This window comes from Gracilinanus agilis, chromosome 6, assembly GCF_016433145.1.
Source record: "Gracilinanus agilis isolate LMUSP501 chromosome 6, AgileGrace, whole genome shotgun sequence".
NCBI classification, from domain to species: domain Eukaryota; kingdom Metazoa; phylum Chordata; class Mammalia; order Didelphimorphia; family Didelphidae; genus Gracilinanus; species Gracilinanus agilis.
In genome coordinates, this window is record NC_058135.1 from 274,713,081 (window position 1) to 274,733,502 (window position 20,422).

The following is a 20,422-nucleotide window of genomic DNA, read 5'->3' on the forward strand; positions in this document are numbered from 1 at the left end:
ATGACCTGCCTCTGGGTCCAAGTTGAAATGAGAGAAGTGGAGAAGGGAAAAGGGTATAATTCTTGTCGATTTTAGTGACATACGGTCCATAGTTCTGAGGTGAGAAGGTGGCCATTGTAGAGCCAAGGGAGTTTGAGAAGGCATGAAAATATTTTGAAAAATTAACAGTACATAATTATTTCATTAGAAATCTGTAAATGGATAGGACTGCCTTATGAGGACTCAGTTGGCATTATAGAAAATGAATATGTAACACATCCAGGTAATATGTAAATCATTTTCTCCAACTTCAATGAGTGAAAATAACATCAAAGGCAAAAGATGATGGGAATAAGTCATGGCTGAGGTTTTATAGAGAAAGATTTATGATAAAAAAAAGAATGAAAGGGAATTCAGAAGAGGACAGTATAGAGTTGAAACATAAATCAAAGGGGTTAAGATGGGGATGGTAAGGGAATGTGGGCAAGGAGAGAAAGATTTTGAAACCAGCAAACAAACTCAATGAAAAAATAGATGTGTAGAAAATCACTACTGTAATTTAATTCCTGTGACAGATTTAGAAAGACTGAACTATAAAGGATCAGTAAACACTAAGAGGTGGTGATAGACTGTTATCCACAAGTATTTCAACATCTTAATCTTATACAGGGAGTAAATGAGAATGGATGAAAGGATAAACATTCTGGGAAAGGGAATGCAGATAAAAACTATTAATCTCAAGAGAACAAGGTCTCAAGAAGAGTGAACAGTCGGAAAAATCAGGAAAGCAAAAGACTAAATATAGAAGTAACTTTGATTCCTATATAGCCTATATAGCAGGCTTTCTAAAGAGCACTATGGAAGGGTTGGAATGATTGGGTAACTGTAGAATTAAATATTGGTAGGTTGGAGGAAATGAGGAGAGGGATAGCAACAGGAATGGCGATTGAAAAAAGAATTGACAATAATATCAGAATCATCTGAATTGTAGGAATGGAGTGGGAAAAATGAGATTCCACTTTGTTGTGATCATCAGGATTTCTAAAAAAGATTCTATCATTTGCAACAGAGCTCTTCTGAACTAGACTTACTCAGTAGACTTCCTCAGCTTAAAATTTAGCCACAAGGGATATGGTTGTGAGGCTCCATATATCCCGTTCTGAGATTCCACTGGGAAATCTACTTCCACAATATACATCTTGAAGTGTATTACTTTCCTTTACACATATTAAGACACATGGCTTTCCAATATCTGAGAAGTAATTTTTGTTCAAGAGGACATAGTACCAGTGGATGTTTGTATACATAACAGAATAGGGATGTAAAGAAATTGTTAGGAAGGCAGTTTATGTCCTGAGAACCCATTGTATTAGCATTTGTGCCTATAGGTCTCCCCATCTTCCTCTATACAAGAAAAGGGGGAAAGATATAGAAAAAACAGCTATATTCCAGGACTTTGCATTTGTCTTTGAGATGTAAAACCAAACACCTTGAGAAAAACCACAGGATTCCTGGTTCACTATAGAATAGCAGTACTATTATTTCTTCTTGAATTTCCAATGTATCTTTTCAAATGAGACTGGACAACATGACAGTATATAAAAGAAAGGAATGAGGGGACCTCAAGAAAGCAAATATTCCAAGGCAACATAAGAACTCAGCTTCATAAAAAAGAACCTTAATGCCTTTCTATAAGAAATATTTTGATTACTCAGGCCCCAATATATTAGCCAGCAAGAACAGCAATGGAAAGGAGGATGATAGCTGTTGGAAATAAAATTTCAGTGAAAATAAGATGAATCAAAGTACACACACAGTCATGTTAAGCACTGGCACTTGATGATGTATATACTTTTTAAAAAAACTAAAATTTTTTAAAATTAAAATTTTTTTTAATCTTTCCATTATGATATTGAAACATATTTCCCCACTGGAAGATGCATCATTTACCCTCAAAATGGAAATTCATGACTTTATAGCAATCATAGTCCTCAGTTTTCTTTACAGGTTACAATGGATTTGATAATCAGTCATTCCATGAAGACATCTGAAGATTATTTTCAGATAATGAAATTCTGGAGTTAATATGCCTTCAACTGACTAGAATCAGAATCCTAGAGAAATGTCTTCTCACAACTAATAGAACTCTAATTTTGTTCTTGTCGAAGAACAGCCCTTCCAATCTTTCCATTGAGTTCTTTCAAAACTTTGCTCTAGAGGTAATGAAGTTACTTTTATTTTCAATCCTTTACTCTCCCACTTCTTCCAACTGTTCTCCTTTCTTCAGACCTGATGGTCTTTAGATAATACTTTTTTCTGCATTCCCTTTCCCAGAATATTTATCCTTTCATCCATTCTCATTAACTCCCTGTATAAGATTAGGATGTTAAAATACTTGCGGATAATGGTCTATCACCACCTCTCAGTGTTTAATGCTCCTTTATAGTTCAATCTTTCTAAATCTGTCACAGGAATTACATTCTGGTAGTGGCTTTCTACATATCCATTTTCTCATTTAGTTTGTTTGCTTGTTTAAAAATCTTTTTCTCTTTGCCTTCATTCTCTTACCATCCCCATCTTAACCCCTTTGATTAATGTTTCAACTCTATACTGTCCCTTCTACTTCTGTGATAACTGCATATCAGAATGATTAAGGGCAATTTTACTATAAATATCTCCAAAACATACCTATACTTTCATCCAATGGTACAAAAAATAGGTCATATGGGGGAGGGAAACACAGAGCTAAAGATACCATGAATGACCGATGAAAATATTTCTAAAAGAAATCCAAGAAATAGGAAATAATTCTTTAAATTTGAAAATTATTATTGCAACAATTTTTCCAAGCTCACTGGGGAATAATTAGCTATCAGTTCTTGCTGTAGTAAGGATTACCCTGAAAAATTCAATTTGCCTTTGGAAAAGACCAAATTAATGATAATCAGATTCATCAGTCTTCTTCTTTGGGGAAACTTTGATTATATTCATCATCATTAGTGTGCTTATTTTCTGAAATATACTCTAGCATTTACTGTTTTAAAGTATTCTTATTACCAATCAGGATGTTGTGCTACCAAATCTTAAAGTAAGTTGCAGACATTCCCCCTATTAGAAGCAAGCATCTTGTTGCCTGTGGAGCATCTGGATGTTTTTTGAAAGCCTGCAGCTGAAGGTCTCAATTAAATGATAAAGTCAGAAGTCACATGTCAAAAGGATGAGAAAAGGAGACGATGCTGAAGTAGTTGCTGTTGGTGTAGATATTTTTTTCCTATAAATGGAGAAGAGACAGAAGACAATAGCTTGAGGGGAAGTCATGTGGGAAATGAATCAAGCAGCCATTTAGAAAGAAATGCTTCATCAAAAAGAAACAATTCTTTATCCAAATTTTATCTCTCACATGACATCAGCAATACAACAATCCAGGACAATTCTGAGGGACTTATGACAAAGAATGCTATCCACCTACAGAGAAAGACCTCTTGGAGTAGCACTGCAGATGAAGCAAATAAGGTTTCACCTATTTATTTGAGTGAATGTTTTGGGGTTTCAGTTTTATGAGCTTTTTTTTACTTACAAAAATGAATAACATGAAAGTCTGTTTTGTGTAATAGTGCATATGGAATCTGGACTGAATTGCTTGACTGCTCCAAGGGGAAGGGGGAAGAAAAGAAGGGAGGAGACAACTTGCAATATATAACTTTGAAAAACTTATTGAAAATGTGCTATTACATTTAATTGGCAAAAATGTACATATATAAAATTAAAAAAATTAGAATACTTAAATGAGAGAAGGCAAGAGTTTAAAAACAAAATAATCATGTCTCTTATCAAGAGGTATAACAAAATACATCTAACCTTTTGTAGCAGTAGAAAGTTCAAAGGTGTTTTCCTATAAGTATTGAAAATTTTGATTCATAATTTAGAATGCTGTTTTTTCTCATTTGTAATGTAGGTCAGCTCTAGTAGGAGAAATATTGGAGGAATTTTGATGATAAAAAGAAAATTAAATTGATGTATTTTTAAAAAGATATATTATCATAGCTAATGAATATATTGGGTTCAAGTAAGGGTATTACAGGTATATGAAAGACACAAAAGTGAAGATAGATATCAAAAAGTTGTAGGTAAAAAATAAAGAAAATAAAGAAAGGTGGAGAGCCGTAGGACCTATTGTCATGAATATTTATTTAATGTGATACTTCTGTCCAACTCTTTATGATTAAATTAGAGGTTTCCTTGGCAATGACTTTGGAGTGGTTTGCTATTTCCATCTGCATCTCATTTTACAGATAAGGAAACTGAGTTAAATAGGTTTAAGTGACTTAATCAGTTATACAAATATTTAACTGAATGAGGCTGGAATTAAATTCAAGTCCTACTGATTCCAGGTCCATCACTCTACATATCCATGGACATTCACACATTGGGAAAGAAGAAATTATATATATATATGTGTATATATATATATGTATATGTATATGTATATATATATTTAAATGTATCCAAGAGGAGAAATTTGTGGTTCAGAGCAAAGTATAACTTTCTTTTGGAGAAGTTTTTTGGTGCTCATATGAGAAATCAGAAGGTAAGTGAATTTCAATGAGATTTTAGTAAATAATGAAGATAACATCCTGTGTTTCTCTGTAGGTCACATTGAGTTTGACAGCAAATCATTTTCACAAGACAGCAAGGGAATGATGACTTATGATGAAATTCTGGGAATCATATACATGCAAATAACTGGAGTTGGATTTCTATGGAACTGTGTCTTCCTATTCCTAAACATCTATAATTTCCTCATTACTCATAGGACAAAACCTATAAACATAATTATCACCCATTTGGCCTTTTCCAATGCTATGTTTCTTCTCTTTGGGGGGATACCCAATATAATAAGGATTTCAAGGGTCAAATGTTTACTAGAAGAGCTGGGAACTAGAATCATAACCTATTGGCAGGCAATAGGTCGAGGTCTCTCCCTAGATAGCACCTGCCTCTTGAGTGCCTTCCAGGCCATCACTATTAGTCCCAACAACTCCAGATGGGCACAGCTTAAAACCAGAGCACCAAAAGGTATCACTCAGTGCATTCTTCTGTGTTGGGTATTCAATCTACTTCTAAATGTGATGGTATTTTTCCTCCAAACTATTCCCCAAAATAGCACAGACAGTAAATATGGATGTAATACTGGATATAGGATCCTAGATATAAATAATGGGAATCACGTAAAAATTAGAATCTTTTCATTTGTTCATGATTCTTTCTTTCTGTGTTTCATGACTTGTTCTAGTGTCTACGTGGTTGTAATACTGTATAGACACAAGAGGAATGTCAATCATATTCATAATAATAGTCGATCGATAAAAATATCCACTGAAATCAGAGCCACTCAAGCAATTGTGCTTCTAGTGAGCACCTTTATTTTGTTTAATGTATTCAGTCCCATTTTTATGCTGTATATGTCCTATTTTAAATACTCAGCTACTTGGATTATACGAACCTCAGTCTTTCTCTCTCTGGGATATCCAACACTCAGCCCTTTTCTTCTGATGAGTGTTGATAAACAGATTCCCAGGTTTGTGCTCTGTAAGGAATTAAAATTTAGGGTTTGACTAAATATATGAGAATTTTAAGATAATACTGTGGTCACCTGTTTAAAAATATTATAGCTCAAGCCAAAATGACTTTTGCTAGTTTTATTTACAAAAAGATGGAAGGAGTAAAAGTAAAGAAATATAAAACAGGGTAGAGAAGATGTCTAGCCTATCACCCTAAATGTTGCTCTGGTCCCCAGGTCAGCCCAGAGGGATTGTTAATCCTCAGCTAGAGGACCCAGTGGTGAATTAAACAGGGGTTCCACCCACGTGGCCTCCTCCAAGAGGGGAAGGCCTCTCCAGAACTAATCTCTCCAGAAGCCAGGAAAGGAGTATCAGCTTCTGACTCACCCAAGTGAAACTCCAAAGGAGAAGATCCAGAAGCATTTTTACCAGAAGAAGTCCAAAAGCCAGAGTCCCAGGTTGAAGTTCCAAATTTTATCTCCAAGCCACAGTCCTAGTCCAAGATCCTCCAAGTCCAAGATTCAGGCCTAAGACCCAAGCCAAAGATGTTCAGGAATTTTTATAGTCCTTTTTCCATATCACTTCCTGTCCCTTCCCCTCTTCACAGGGGCAAATCACAGATTTCAAATTGCCTGGCACTGTCTAAGGGTGTGGTGTGTAGGAGATCCAGCTCACATCCTCTGAAGGTGTCAACTTTTATGAAAGGATTCATGAGTTTTTCTTTGATTGGATTAAAACTGGTTGAGCTCTCCAAGTAAGTGGCTTGTGAATTCTCTTACTTAATGGCTAACAAAGTGTTAAGTAGGAGTCAAGTAGGGGTTCCTTACATTGATTGACTCAAAATAGGCAAAGAGAATAAAGAATACCCTTTCACACTTCACTGAAAGATTGAAAAGATACAAGACCTCTATCTCCCTGAAGTACAAATAAAAAGAGAATAGCTATATAAGGCATACAGACTTGAAATGTTTCAACTGGAAGGAACATTGAAGAACAGCAAAGGCAGTCATGTGAAATATTCATCAAAGTTAGAAGCAGGATTAATTGATCATGAAGAGACAATTACTTTCTCAATTTTAACTCCTTTCTATATTTGGTAGATAATGAAAAATTCGAATGAATGTGAATTTACCTCTAAAGAACAAACATTTTGGGGGGGTAAAAGTGTGGGATTTCCTAAGAGTTGTGTGATACTAATCTCATACCCTTTTTACACCATTTCACTTATCCAGTCAAAGCCTTATTTTCAAGATATCATGTCAGTTTATGCCTATGCAAATGTTCTCTGATCCTACCTAGGTAGAGGTAATTTCCCTTGCAATCCTGGTAATTCAATCTCCTCAATCAAGTTGCCAACTAGGAACTCACCCTTTGTAAAATAGGATAAGCATCTTAATTTCTGGATTTTCTTCCATGTTTTTTTTCAGTTAGGACCTCATTTGGGGTTTTATAGATGAAGAGACTGTAGTAGTTTAACATTTTCTTCTCTAGCTCATTTTACAAAAGAGGAAATAGAAATAAGCATAATTAAGTGATTTACCCAGGGTCACAAAACTAAGAAGTTTCTAAGGTCACATATGAAATCAGGAACAGAAGTCTTCCTTACACCAGGCAGAACACACTATCCCCTGCATTCCAGGAGTTGTTCTCATTATTAAGGGAAGATCAAACTGGTTTATAAAATATTCATCATGAGGTTTCATGTTGTTATTGGATTTTCATAAAATAAACTAATAAAGAGAATTAATGGAACACACATCCATGGAGAATTGAGAACCAAACCAGGACTGAGGTGGCCCCAAGTAGATAGTCTCATATGAAAAATACAATAAGAATATATTTTCAAAGTATTTTGAAAATCTAATTAAAGACATTTTCTATTAAAAAAGAATATGCGACAAAGGAGATTGTGTATGCATATCCTCAATGCTATATACCATAGAGAGAAAATGCAAAGAATAATGAGAAGGGAAACACCTAAGTTTTCAGAGGAGACAAATTCCTTGAAAAGAACAAATATTAAAGCCTTTTATCTCAAGTATAAATTCAAAAAGAGTCACAGGTTAAACAACAATCAAGAGTAGGCATTATTGTGACCAAGAATAAAATCTAGGTACTCCCATCTTTCTCCTCTCACTCTCTTCTGAACCCCTTACAACATACCTTCCAATACTATCATTCCACCAAAACTGCTTTCTCCAAAATTCAGAATGATCCTTTAGTTTGCAAATCCACTGGACTAATCTCAGTCTTCATTCTCAAATACCTCTCTAGAGTTTCTGACACTGTTGTTCATTCTCTCCAAGTTGGTACTCTCTTCTCTCTAAGTTTTCAGGATGCCAGGTCTTAGGATTCCTTTTACCTCTCTGACTGATAATTTTGTCTCCTTTAAAGGACTTGGCTCCAAATCTTATTCTCTAAATGTAGATTCCCCCATCAATCTGTCCTGAGCACTGTTTTCTTCTTCTATCAATTACTTTACTTCCTTAGTCCCCAAGGATTTAATTACCTTCTCTATGCTAATGATTTTCAGATCTCTTCATCCCGATTTTGTATCTCTCCTGTCTCAAATCTTCAACTGCTTTCCAGATATCTGAAAGATGGTTTGCCAGTAGATTTCTTTTTATTTTGAAAGTGTAAAAAATGAAATGCTTTCATTTTCCTAATAAAAGTTTTAATCTCCTCTACCTTCCCTATTACTGTAGAGGACAATATTATCTTAGTTTCTCATCCTCAAAATACAGACATTATCATGCATTCCTGATGGTCTCTAATTCTCCCATATTGAATCTCGTAAGGGTTTGTTCATTTCCCCTTAACCACATCTATTCAATATACTCACTTCTTTCCTCTCAAACTTGCACCTGTCTAGTAGAGACTGTCATCAACTCATTCCTAGATTAATGCAGTAGTGTGATATTGGGTCTTTCCATCTCAAGTCTTACCCCATTCCAAACCATCCTTCAATTAGCCACTTAAGAGATCTAAAAATTCTCCATCACATCATGTGACTCCCCCTACTCTTGTAGCTTCCTTTTGTCTCCAAGAACAAATACAATATACTCTACTTAAAGCCCTTTAGAGTCTAGCTCCCTCCTACACTTATGTTCTTCTTCTTACACATTCCTCCCTTATACAACCTGTTCAATAAAATAACATTGGTTTCTTCTCTGATCCTTTAACAAAAACATTTCTTGGCTCTGATCCTGGCATTTCCCCTACCTGTCCCCAAAGTTTAGAATCTTCCCTGCACCATACTTAAACTACAAATCTCTTTATCTTCCTTTAAATCTCAAAGATAATCCCACCTCCTTGCAGCAATACTATCAGATTTTAAAGTATATTATGAAGTAATAGTCATGACAATTACTTGGGATTGTCTAAAAATCAGAGTGATGTATCATTATAATAGATTATGTATTCATTACACAAAAGTAAGTAATCATAATAAAACCATATTTGATAAACCCAAAGAGCTAAGTTTTCTTTTTTTGCAAGAACTCTTATTAGCTGAGAAAAATTCCTGGGCAAACTGGAAAACTGTTTGGCAGTGGCCAGCTCTATATCAGTAACTCATATGATATAAAATAAGTTCAAAATTAGTATATGAGTTTGACATTAAGGTGATATAAGCAAATTAAGGGAATATTGAAAATTTACATGCTGTATCCATAAAAGGGAAGAATTTATGATCAATTCAGAGATTGAGAAAATCAAGTGTAATAAAATGTAATGTTAATTTCATGAAATTAAAGGAAAAAAAGATTTGTCACTTCCCAAAAACTTCAAATGATGCTGAGATTAGAAGGAAAAAAGGAAACAGGAGGAAATTATATTAAGGTTTTTTTCCTGATAAATGCCTTATTTTTCAAAAAACAAAGGTAACTAATTAAAATCAATAAAAATAATATAAATTACATTTAATCAAAGGCTACAAACAAGCAGTTTTCTGAAAAAGAAAGCATAGGTATCGATCGTCATGTGAAAAACTATTGTGAATCACAATCAATTAGATAAGTGCAAATTGAAATAATTTCAATGTACAATTTGACATTTATAATAATTTGTAACATGATATAAAAGAAAAATGGTAGCAGAAATGTGATGAAATTGTGACACTAATGTACTGTTGGAGTTGTGAATTGGTTCAGCCATTCTAGAGAACAAGTTGGAAGTACCCCTAATAAAAGGCATAGAAAGTGGACCTATCTTCTGACCCAGCAATAATAAAGCTTGGTATTTAAAACAAAGAGATCAGAGAAAAAAGGAAAAAAAACCTGTATATTAAAAAATAATGAAAATAGCTTTTTTTTCTGGTAGCAAAGACTTAGAAGTTAGAAAAATGTTCATTAACTGGGGAATGCCTCCCCTCATGATGAGTGTAGTGAGATCCTGGGAATTTGAACCACTTACCCAGGGACAGAATTAGAACTCAAATCCTCCTCACCAATGCCAAGCTCTGCCCAGGGCCACCTTATGAAGGCATACACTTTCAGACACAAAGCTAGACACATTTTCCCCAAAAGATTCTTCATCCCTACAAACCAGCCCAAATCTCCAGCAGCCAGGCATCCCCTACCCCTTCTGGAAAGAGGTTGAGGCCATGCTGTGCCTCTTTACCCAAGGAGCAGGCCAGGATTATCAGCCAATCTTCCAACCTCCTCACTCTCTCACCTCCTCTGCTCACTAGGAGCCTGGGAGCCTGGGTGGCAAGAGAAGTTCCCATTGGTCCAACACACCCAATTGGCTAGGCTGCTTCCCCAAGGCTCTGGGACCCAGGACTCATGGCTGGGCTGCTTCCTGACTAAGGATCAGGCTTCCTGAGTCCAGAATATGCCCCAGAACTTCAGAGGTCCTCCCAGAAACTTAGGGGTGTCTACATGTTGACGCCCAGCAGAGGATGAAAATCCACAGGTCTACATAGGCAGGACAAGGGAAGAAGGACAAGGCTGCCAAGTCACTGGGGCAAGAAATTTGCCCCTCATGGGGCCTAGGAAGGAGGAGAGCCTATTCTAGGCCAAGTAACAGCTGGGCTAATTTCTACAACATTCTGAGGGGAGAAAGAGAGAAGAGGAAGGAAAGAAGAGAAGGAGGAGATCTCTTCTCTCCCATCATCCCATCCCCCTCTCCCTCCCAGCTGCCTTGCCTCCTTCCACGGCCCTGTCTTTTCTCCCCAACCCCAACCTCAATCCCCAGCCTTTTCTCAGAACACCCTTCCCCTTCCTGGGCTCTTGGGACTAGACCTGCTCACAACTAGAAGCAGGCCCAGCTGTTTCCAGAGGATTGGAAGATCTATATCCTTCACCTTCTCCCTTCCTCCCTGGGAAAGGATATTCCTTTAAAACATTCTTATTTGTCCAGTCTTGTTGTCATATTCCCCATCCCCAGTCAGTCTATCCCTTTGTCTAATTCATTCATCCCCTTATCTGCCCATAATAGAATCTCTCTGCCCACTTTCTGTCTGTCCATTCCCCTCTATTCATCCATCAGCCCATTGCTATATCTGTCAATTCATCTATGGGCACATCCAGGGTCCCCCAGCCTGTGTCCATCTGTCCATCTGATTGTCTGTATTCCTCATTTCAAGTCCAACATTCTATCCATTACATCACCCCAATTCTTACAGAATTAACTTGTAGCCTAGGTAATTATAGACTGTTATACGGAGAGTGAAAGAAGGTTGTTTAGAGGATGGGACCAGATGGTTCAAATAGGACCAGTATCAGAAGATGAACAGTTTTGGGAAGTCCAACCAAGCCCAGTGCAGGCAGGGCTTGAATGTGAGATGACTCGCACAGACCACACAGTAACAAAGATGGATGTGTTATTTATTTTAACGGAGAAAGGTTAAATGGGAATATTGGGTAACCCTCCCAGATCTAAATTTGTTCCCTTGTGGGAAGTCTTCAAAGAGTTTGAACTACACTGATTCTTTCCTAACTATCTGAAAGATTCCAGTCCATAGTCTAGATTATTCTATACTTAACCAACCCCCTTAGATATTAATAGAGAGGTAGTGGTCTATGGCAGTTATCAGGATCCAGGGACAGATCTTGGATCTACAAGGCCCCCAGACCTGATCTAACAGACAGATGGTTCAGGATCACACCAGGAACTAAGCAGATCACAGCAAACAGCAGGTAAGCAGGTAGGATGGGAAATCAAGACAGTACAGGGTAGTAAAGGGTAGTACAGCCACCAAGGAAAAGTAGCTAGTCTCTCCAAGTCAAAACCAGAGAAAAGATTTGAGCTCAAAACCTAGTTAACTGTAGACCCCTTACTTCCAATATTCCAGAATCTTTATCCTCCTGCCACTTTCCCTTTTAGACCTGACATGTTCAAATCCTCTTCCTTATAACAGATCCCCCTCCCTTTTGCACAAAGCCAAAATAGTGTTGAAAACAATGTTTTGGCATTTGTGCACAAAAAATTTATATCCTATCTAAACTAAAATTATTACCAAAATAATAAATAACCTACATTCACTAATCTTATCCTATCTAACACTTCCTTATTCTAGGGATTCAAATGAAGGAAAGGAAAAGGGAAAAATATACAATGAATAGTTATTAATTTGAAAATACAAAGCAGACATATGCAAAAGCAAAACAAGAAAAGAAAATATCAAAATAGAAATACAAACACAAACTTCTTGCAAAACACTAAATTCATAAAATTACTATTCTTATAAACTAATACAGGAAAGAATCCTATCAAACTATTGTAATACATTAAATAGAAAACATAGACAATTTAGAAAAAGCACAGTAAACACACCATTGCATAAGTTTTTACAAAAATATCAAACCAATCTATCAAGACTTACTTATGCAAACTACATTCAAAAGTAGAGAAAAAAATTAAACAGTCCTTTTCTAAAATAAACCCTTATTATTATTATACAAAACTGAAACTTTTACATAGAACTGTGCATCTAACTATCCTATATAAGGAACTTAATCAGTATCAAATATTAACTACATATATATGTTCTATATATATATACATACAATACACACAAATACACATATATGCCATACACATATACATCCCATATTTACACACACGTTATATATACATATACACACTATAATATAATTTTATAAACTCTGTACCCACCATTTACATATCTCTTTGCATATATGCAGAATATGAAATATGTTGTATGTAATATGTAATGCATGTTACAATATGTGTTATAATTTAATTTAATATTTTACCTTAACTTATCTACCCTAAATTCTAATCTATCAAACTACTTCTCTATATATTTCCTAATATCATCCAAATAGAACATCTGAACTTAGATATCCTATCTTAATGAAATCTTCTAAAAATTAACATATCTACCTGTACTAATACTATTCTAAGCTACCTAAAATCTAAACAATATCCATTTACCTACATGGACACTCATATATAACTAAATCCTTTACCAAATAACTATTCATTGGTTAAATACTTGAATCAGTGTATTCTAACCATGTTTATGTTTATGTTTTATGTATATATTTATGCTGTATTATGTTATGTTATGTTGTATCATGTTTCTGTTGTATGCAACATACCTTCCAAAACTTCAGATCCTCCATCTTCTCATCTTGTCTGAAGAAACCTTGTCTTCTCCAAAGTACATATCAGTAATATGTACTGTTGAACACATTCTAATATGAAAATATGCTATGTTACATTACAAAATTCTTACAAACATTATTCCATCACTCAGTTGATCCTCCTGTCACTTTCTCTTGTAGACCTGGCATGTTCAAATCCTCTTCCTTATAACAAGGGCCTGGTGGAAAATGGGGAAAACTTAGAAAGAAGTATGCTGAATGGAACATTCTATTACTGTAACTGAATAAGCCATTAGTGGCTGTCACAGAGGGGTCTGATCTGATGCATGTGCTAGTTGGCAGATCTATTCTTCAATATTTACTAGGAGGTTACCCATACATCAAAGACTAAGGTATTGATGATACTTAGAAGTTGTAATTGAAACTTCAGATCAATCTCTTAATTATTATACATGTATTAATGAGTCTTGGAGGCAGCTAGGCAGTTCATTGAGTTGGGCCTGGAGAAAGGAAGATCTATGTTGAAATTTGGTCTTAGCCACTCACAGGTTGTGTGACACTGGATAATTCACTTAACTTATATTTGCCTTAATCTCCTGGGGAAGGACATGGCAAACCACTCCAGTATCTCTGCCAGAAAAGAAAAGAAAAGAAAAACATTTGAGGTTACAAAGAATTGGATTTGACTGAACAATTGAATAACAACATTAATAGGACTCCTGAATATACCCCTTATATACATCTGTATATATATATATATATATATTCATTAGTGTAATGTAATGAATGAGAAAGAATGGAAAACCCCCACTTAGGATTCTCATAGTGTGGGAGTTACTCTCAAATTAGATACAAATGCTGAGGTCTTTAGAAAATTTCAGCCTTCTCAGTAATAACATAAAGTTTTCAGTCTGAGGCTCAGTAAATGATGCAGTGGGTAGAGATCTTGGTATGGCATCAGGCTAATCCAAGTTCAAATTTAGATGCAGAAATTTAATAGTTATATGACCATAGTTTAGTTAGTTAACCTACATATGCATTAGCTTCTTTAACTATAAAATGATAGTACTTACTTCCAAGGTATAGTAAGGATCAAATCAGATAATATTTGTAAAATATATAGCACAGTCTGTGACATGTAGAAGCCTCTCAGGAATAATTATTTCTTTCCTTTAGTAATAACTTAAAATAATATATAATCTTATTTTATTGTAATTTTATAAATTTTTCTTAGAAATTTTTTCCATGATTACATGATTCATGTTCTTACTCTTACCCCCCTACCCCAAAGTAGCTGACATGCATTTTCATTGGTTTCTTCTTGTGTTATCAATAAAGATCTATTTCCACTTTATTGATAATTTCACTAGGGTGGTCTTTTATAGTCTACATCCCAAATCATGTCTGCATCAAACCATGTGTTCAAACAGTTGTTTTTCTTCTATGTTCCAACTCTTCTAGTTCTTCCTCTGAATGTAGGTAGTGTTCTTTTCCATAAATCCCTCAGAATTGTCCTGGATCATTGCATTGCTGCCAGTACAGAAGTCCATTACATTTGATTTTATCACAGTGTATCAATCTCTGTGTACAACATTCTCCTGGTTCTGATCCTTTCACTCTGCATCAGTTCTTGGAGGTCATTCCAGTTCCCATGGAATTCCTCCAGTTTATCATTCCTTTGAGCACAATAGTATTCCATCACCAACAGATACCACAATTTATTCAGACATTCCCCAATTGAAGGGCATACCAGGTTTTTTGTTTGTTTGTTTGTTTGTTTGTTTGTTTTTTGCCACAACAAAGAGCATGGCTATAAATATTTTTGTATATATCTTTTTCTCTATGATCTCTTTGGGGGTACAAACCCAGCAATGGTATGGATGGATCAAAAGGCAAGTATATATGATGTATATGTGTGTATATACATATACATGCATGTGTGGGTATACACACGTGCATATATGCATACATATACTTATGTATGTATAAAGAGATATAGATAGAGATGTGCAGAGATAAAGAGACAGAAGTAGAATGTGCTGGCAAATGTTCAGTTGGTAATGCAACTTTGGGAATGCAAGATATACTTTTAAATGAAATCTGTACTATTATTTTATCCAACACTTTTTTTTAATTTTTTTTTTTTATTTTAAACCCTTAACTTCTGTGTATTGACTTATAGGTGGAAGAGTGGTAAGGGTAGGCAATGGGGGTCAAGTGACTTGCCCAGGGTCACACAGCTGGGAAGTATCTGAGGCCGGATTTGAACCTAGGACCTCCCGTCTCTAGGCATGGCTCTCAATCCACTGAGCTACCAAGCTGCACCCCCAACACTTTTTAAAGTCTAAAAAACTGACAAAACAACAAATCACAATCCAATGTGTTTGTGTTTTGCCAATTGGGGTGGTATAAGTGCTTTCATTAAAATTTTAATAGTTTAGTCTTATGAGCCAGTTCAAGCTGAATGTAGCCCACCCCTGATGAGCAGATGATAGAAAATAAATTATTGGATAAATATAGAGACTTATAGATAAGTAAATAGATATATCAGTAGGGAGGTGGACAGATCCACTTATGTGTGGCTAAATATAAATCATAATAGCTCCAAATGAATTATCTAATCCTCATTCACAATGTCAGCTTGACTACCTAAAGGATAGGTCCTTTTCTTCTTAGTGTTCACAGGATAATATTTAGTGTTTGACCATGTCTTTTTAGTATTAGTAATCAAAATCTTCCACAGGTGTGTTTTCTACACATGATCATTATATGACACAGTTTATTTATCTATATTTAATAAGCTTTTGAAAATATGTATTAGCTAAGGAGTTATATTGAGAAGAGTGAGAAAAATATAACTCCATAGCAGAGGTATTAATGGCAACACAGAATCCAAGAAAAATTAGATTCAGAAGTCCTTATGATATTCTCTTTCATTTAAAATATTTTTATTTCATTAAATATTTCTCAATTATATGTACAATTATGTACTTATTGAATTGCTTACTTATTTTGGGTTTCAAATTCTGTCCTTTCTTCTCTACCTTTCTTGAGGAGCCTAAAAGTTTAATGTCAATTATACTTGTGAAGTCATACAAAGATTATTTCCATATTGGCAATTTGTGAAAAAAAAAGAAAAGAAAAAAAAAAGATTTTAAAAAGGATCCCTCAATCTGCATTCAGAATTCATCAGTTCTTTTTCTGGGGGTGATTAATCTTTCATCATGAATCCTTTGGAATATTCTTAGATTGTTATCTTGATCAGAATAATGAAATATATCATTTGATCATGATTAAATGTTTCAGTGTACAATGTACTCCTACATTAGGTCATATATGTCTTCCTTTTTTTCTGAACCATTGCACTTATTTCTCTTTGCATAAATTTATCCATTCATAATCATATACAACTTGTTTAGCCATTCCTAATTGATGGACATCAGCCTCAATTTGCAAATCTTTGCCAACCCTAAAAGACCTGCAATCAATATTTCTAAATAAATAGGTCTTTATTTTCCCTTTTCTTTGATCTCTTTGGAATGTAGATCTAGTGTGCATAGCTTTAAATTCATTTAGGCATAGTTCCAAATTATTTTTTAAATACCTGGACTAAAGAAACTCCATTGATGTTTCAAAATGTGATTGATAGAATCTTTTCATTATTATTTTTCCTTCTGATATTAAGGCATCTGGGCAGTTTTCCATTATCATATCTGGAAATATAATGTCTAGACCCTTTTTTTGATAATATATGGCAACCAACTGTGAATAACTTAGCTATTAACAGTAATGCAAGGATCCAAGACAATTACATTGGAATCATCATGAAAAGTCACAACCACAGAAATAAGAGAGAGAATCTGAATACAGATTTAAATATATCATTCTTCAACTTATTTCCTTCATGAATTTTTCTGAGCAATATGAGTCTTCTTTTACTACATGATGAACATAGAAATATGCTTTATATGATAGCTCAGATACAACCCATATCATATTACCTACCCATATCAGAGAGGGGAAAGGAGTGGGAAAAAGGGAGAGAACATGAATTTCAAAATAGCAGAAAACAATTATTGAAATTGTATTTACATGCAGTCTTGAAAAAAAATAGAAAATCCAGGATATGAGTGAATGATATTGCTATTAGGCAAGGAGAGAACAATTAGGACAGGCACTATTAAAAGATTCACCAAGTAAATGAAAACAATGCATTTCTCCCAGAGTCCCTAGAACATTCAAGTTATTCATGAAAGATTCCCAACCAATTGTACCTCCAAGGTTTGATAAGGTTATCATTCTCCTCTCTCTGTCTCTGTATCCTTTCTCTATGTCATTGTCTCTCGTTTTACCTGTATTTCTGGCTCTGCTCTTTCTCTCTTTGTCTTTGTCTCTCTCCTTTTATCTCCCTGTCTCTGCCTCTATGTCTGTCTCTGTCTGTCTAATTCTCTTTCTAATAGATTGCAAACAAGGAGGCAGTTTTGTATATTTGAAGATACACTTGCTTTTTTTTTACTCTTCTGATGCCAAACTAGGAAGATCTTCCAGAAATCTATAGCTAGAAATCAGGATCTGAAAATTCTGAATTTATTAACTATTTCTAAATGCTAAAACATAATACTAAATTTGAAACCCTTTACACTATAGTTATGACAAAAGATGCACGTGCCCCCATGCCCTGGAGGGATTAAAGTTGTACTAATATTGTGTAATTGAAAACATTTGCTTACCTCACTCTGGGAGCATCATTTTTTCAGACTCTCAAAGATATCTCTCTCTCTCTCTCTCTCTCTCTCTATATATATATATATATATATATCCTTCTGCTTCCATGTTAAAGTCTGTCCAGATATTACTTTCCCAGGAATTTTTTCAAACTGATGCTTTAGAGAGTTAGATACTCTATTTGTTCTTCTTTGGGATGCAGAAATGTCCCACTTTTATATCTGAATTAAAACATACAGTGAAAAAGATTTGTGCCAATCTTTAGGTACCTTTCTTATGGAGGAAAGTAATTATTTGTTCTGTTTCTCAGAAACTGTGTATACAGTGGCTGGATTCTTCCACTCCTGTGGACAGCAAAGACTTACTCTTAATGGTTTATACCAATCTTAATCTGTCAAACTCTGGCTTAAAAACAACTGCATTTGTCATAAATTTCTACTGAACTAAGTGTCTGAAGGGAATATTTGACCAGTGGATGAAAACAGATTTATCTACTAGTGAAATTTATTACAAGTCAGTACTGTAGGTCAGTGAATTTTCTTAAGCTGTGAGTTTTAAGGTACAGATATAACAAGTACATTTCATGTTAATAATATATTACCAGATATTTTATTTTATATTAACCTATCAGGGAATATGTTTTAGGCAGTGGTCAGTTAGAATCTCTGGGCTGAGAAAAGCTATAAAAATGGGCTAAAAGCAGATTGATTTTTCTAGCATGCATGGATATAAGGGTCTCTTTGGAACATCACCCTGAAATCCTTTGGATTTATTATTCAACAGCAGTAAGTTTCCTACACATTACCTTCACTTTATAGAAGAGATACTTGATGTGTGTGTGTATGTGTGTGTGTGTGTGTGTGTGTATTTTTGTGTGTAGTAGAATTATAATTATTTAAACAGGTATTGGAGTGACTTTGATACCAAAAAAAGTGTCTTAGACTTGCTTTAATTCACTTCAGAAGTGTTTTTTTAAGAATCAAAAAGCAAATGAAAATTGAAAAAGAAGTGGGGTTCAGCTAAAAATTGATCTGAGAAAAAGCACAAAAAATCCAAGTGTCATAGCTCCCAGAAGTGGTGGTCCATTAACTGATCCTGTAAGTTTACTGGAAAAGACTGATTGGTTGACCATGTGTCAAGAATATTAAAGATTTTTTGTTGGCTGATTAGTTGGTTTCATTTACAGGGCAGAGCAGAGACATAAAGTCTTACAATTCAGATGTTCTATAACATTTTAGTAGTGATAAGAAAAAATTAGACTTTACAAAAATGTGGGAGTACTTAAATAGGATATTCAACTATTTGTGAATCAGTTATGTCAGTTCTGTAATATAATATATCATATATTGTCATGTCATGTCATGTCTTATCATTTCCATTTATTTTCTATCATCATTTTTCTGCAATTCCTGCTCTTGGTTCATGCAGACCTCAAGGAAGCTAGATTAACCATTTAACATAGCAAGAGGGTAAATTGTAAAGAAAACGTAGATAGAGATGAGCATGGTAGGAGGTGTATGTTGGGGATAAAGGAAAGAGCTATAGAGAGGAAGGAAAAAAGAGGTGGAAAATGAAATAAGTGAAGAAAGTAAAGTGGAGGAGAAAAAAGAAGAGCATTATTGAGAATTTCATTATAACAGGAAGTCAAAATGAGTAGAAAATAGTAAATCCTAATGATGGGGGGAATGTCAGTTCTACAATTCATAATCCTGTTAATATTAGAAGAAAAGTAATATTTTTGGTACATGTGTTATAACACCTACTGAAATTTTATATGTTTTGTTCTATATTTATTTATGTGTATTTGTGTAAAATATTGTTGTTAATCTAGAGACCAAAATGAAGGCAAATGAGGAACAAATTGACACTCCTACTGTGTCTTACAGATATTATGAGAATTATATTTAATGACATGAGTAGGTCTAAAAGTGAGGCAATCAGAAAATATGTCTTTTTAAGAAGCTTTGCCCTTTCTAATGTGTTAATTCTCTCTCTCTTTTTTTTTTTTTTTTTTTTTTTTTACCCTTGTACTTCGGTGTATTGTCTCATAGGTGGAAGATTGGTAAGGGTGGGCAATGGGGGTCAAGTGACTTGCCCAGGGTCACACAGCTGGGAAGTGTCTGAGGCCGGATTTGAACCTAGGACCTCCTGTCTCTAGGCCTGGCTCTCACTCCACTGAGCTACCCAGCTGCCCCTCTTTTTGTTCCTTATTATGAGTTATAACTTTTTAATTTACTTCCTGAAAAATTTTCACTCATTTTATTCACTTAATTTCTCTCAAGATCATTTTTAATGTTAATGATGGATAATTTTACCAGTGACACAATTAGTAACTGAGTTTATATTGCAGACCAAAAATGCTAATCAATGCTGGTCACTGAGCAGGAACTGTGATTAAGAACAACAGAAGGTGCCAAATAAATTATATAAAGGGATGAATATAAGCAATAGTTATCATCTTTATTATAATATTTGCTATATTTTCATCATCATCCCCATTTTACAGAGGAGGATACAGTGATAGAGAGATTTTGCATTTGCTCACAATTATAAGACTAGTCCAGTCCTCATTTCCAAACATAG

The 20,422-nt window shown here is 34.7% G+C and overlaps 1 protein-coding gene across 1 annotated transcript; it reads left to right on the plus strand.

The window, feature by feature from the left end:
• The first annotated feature begins 4,676 nt into the window (after positions 1 to 4,676).
• On the plus strand, positions 4,677 to 11,391 carry LOC123252617 (vomeronasal type-1 receptor 4-like). Its single transcript, XM_044681889.1, has 2 exons — positions 4,677 to 5,588; positions 11,185 to 11,391. The coding sequence occupies exons 1-2, from the start codon at positions 4,677 to 4,679 to the stop codon at positions 11,389 to 11,391; spliced, it is 1,119 nt and encodes a 372-aa protein (XP_044537824.1).
• Positions 11,392 to 20,422: the final 9,031 nt, after the last annotated feature.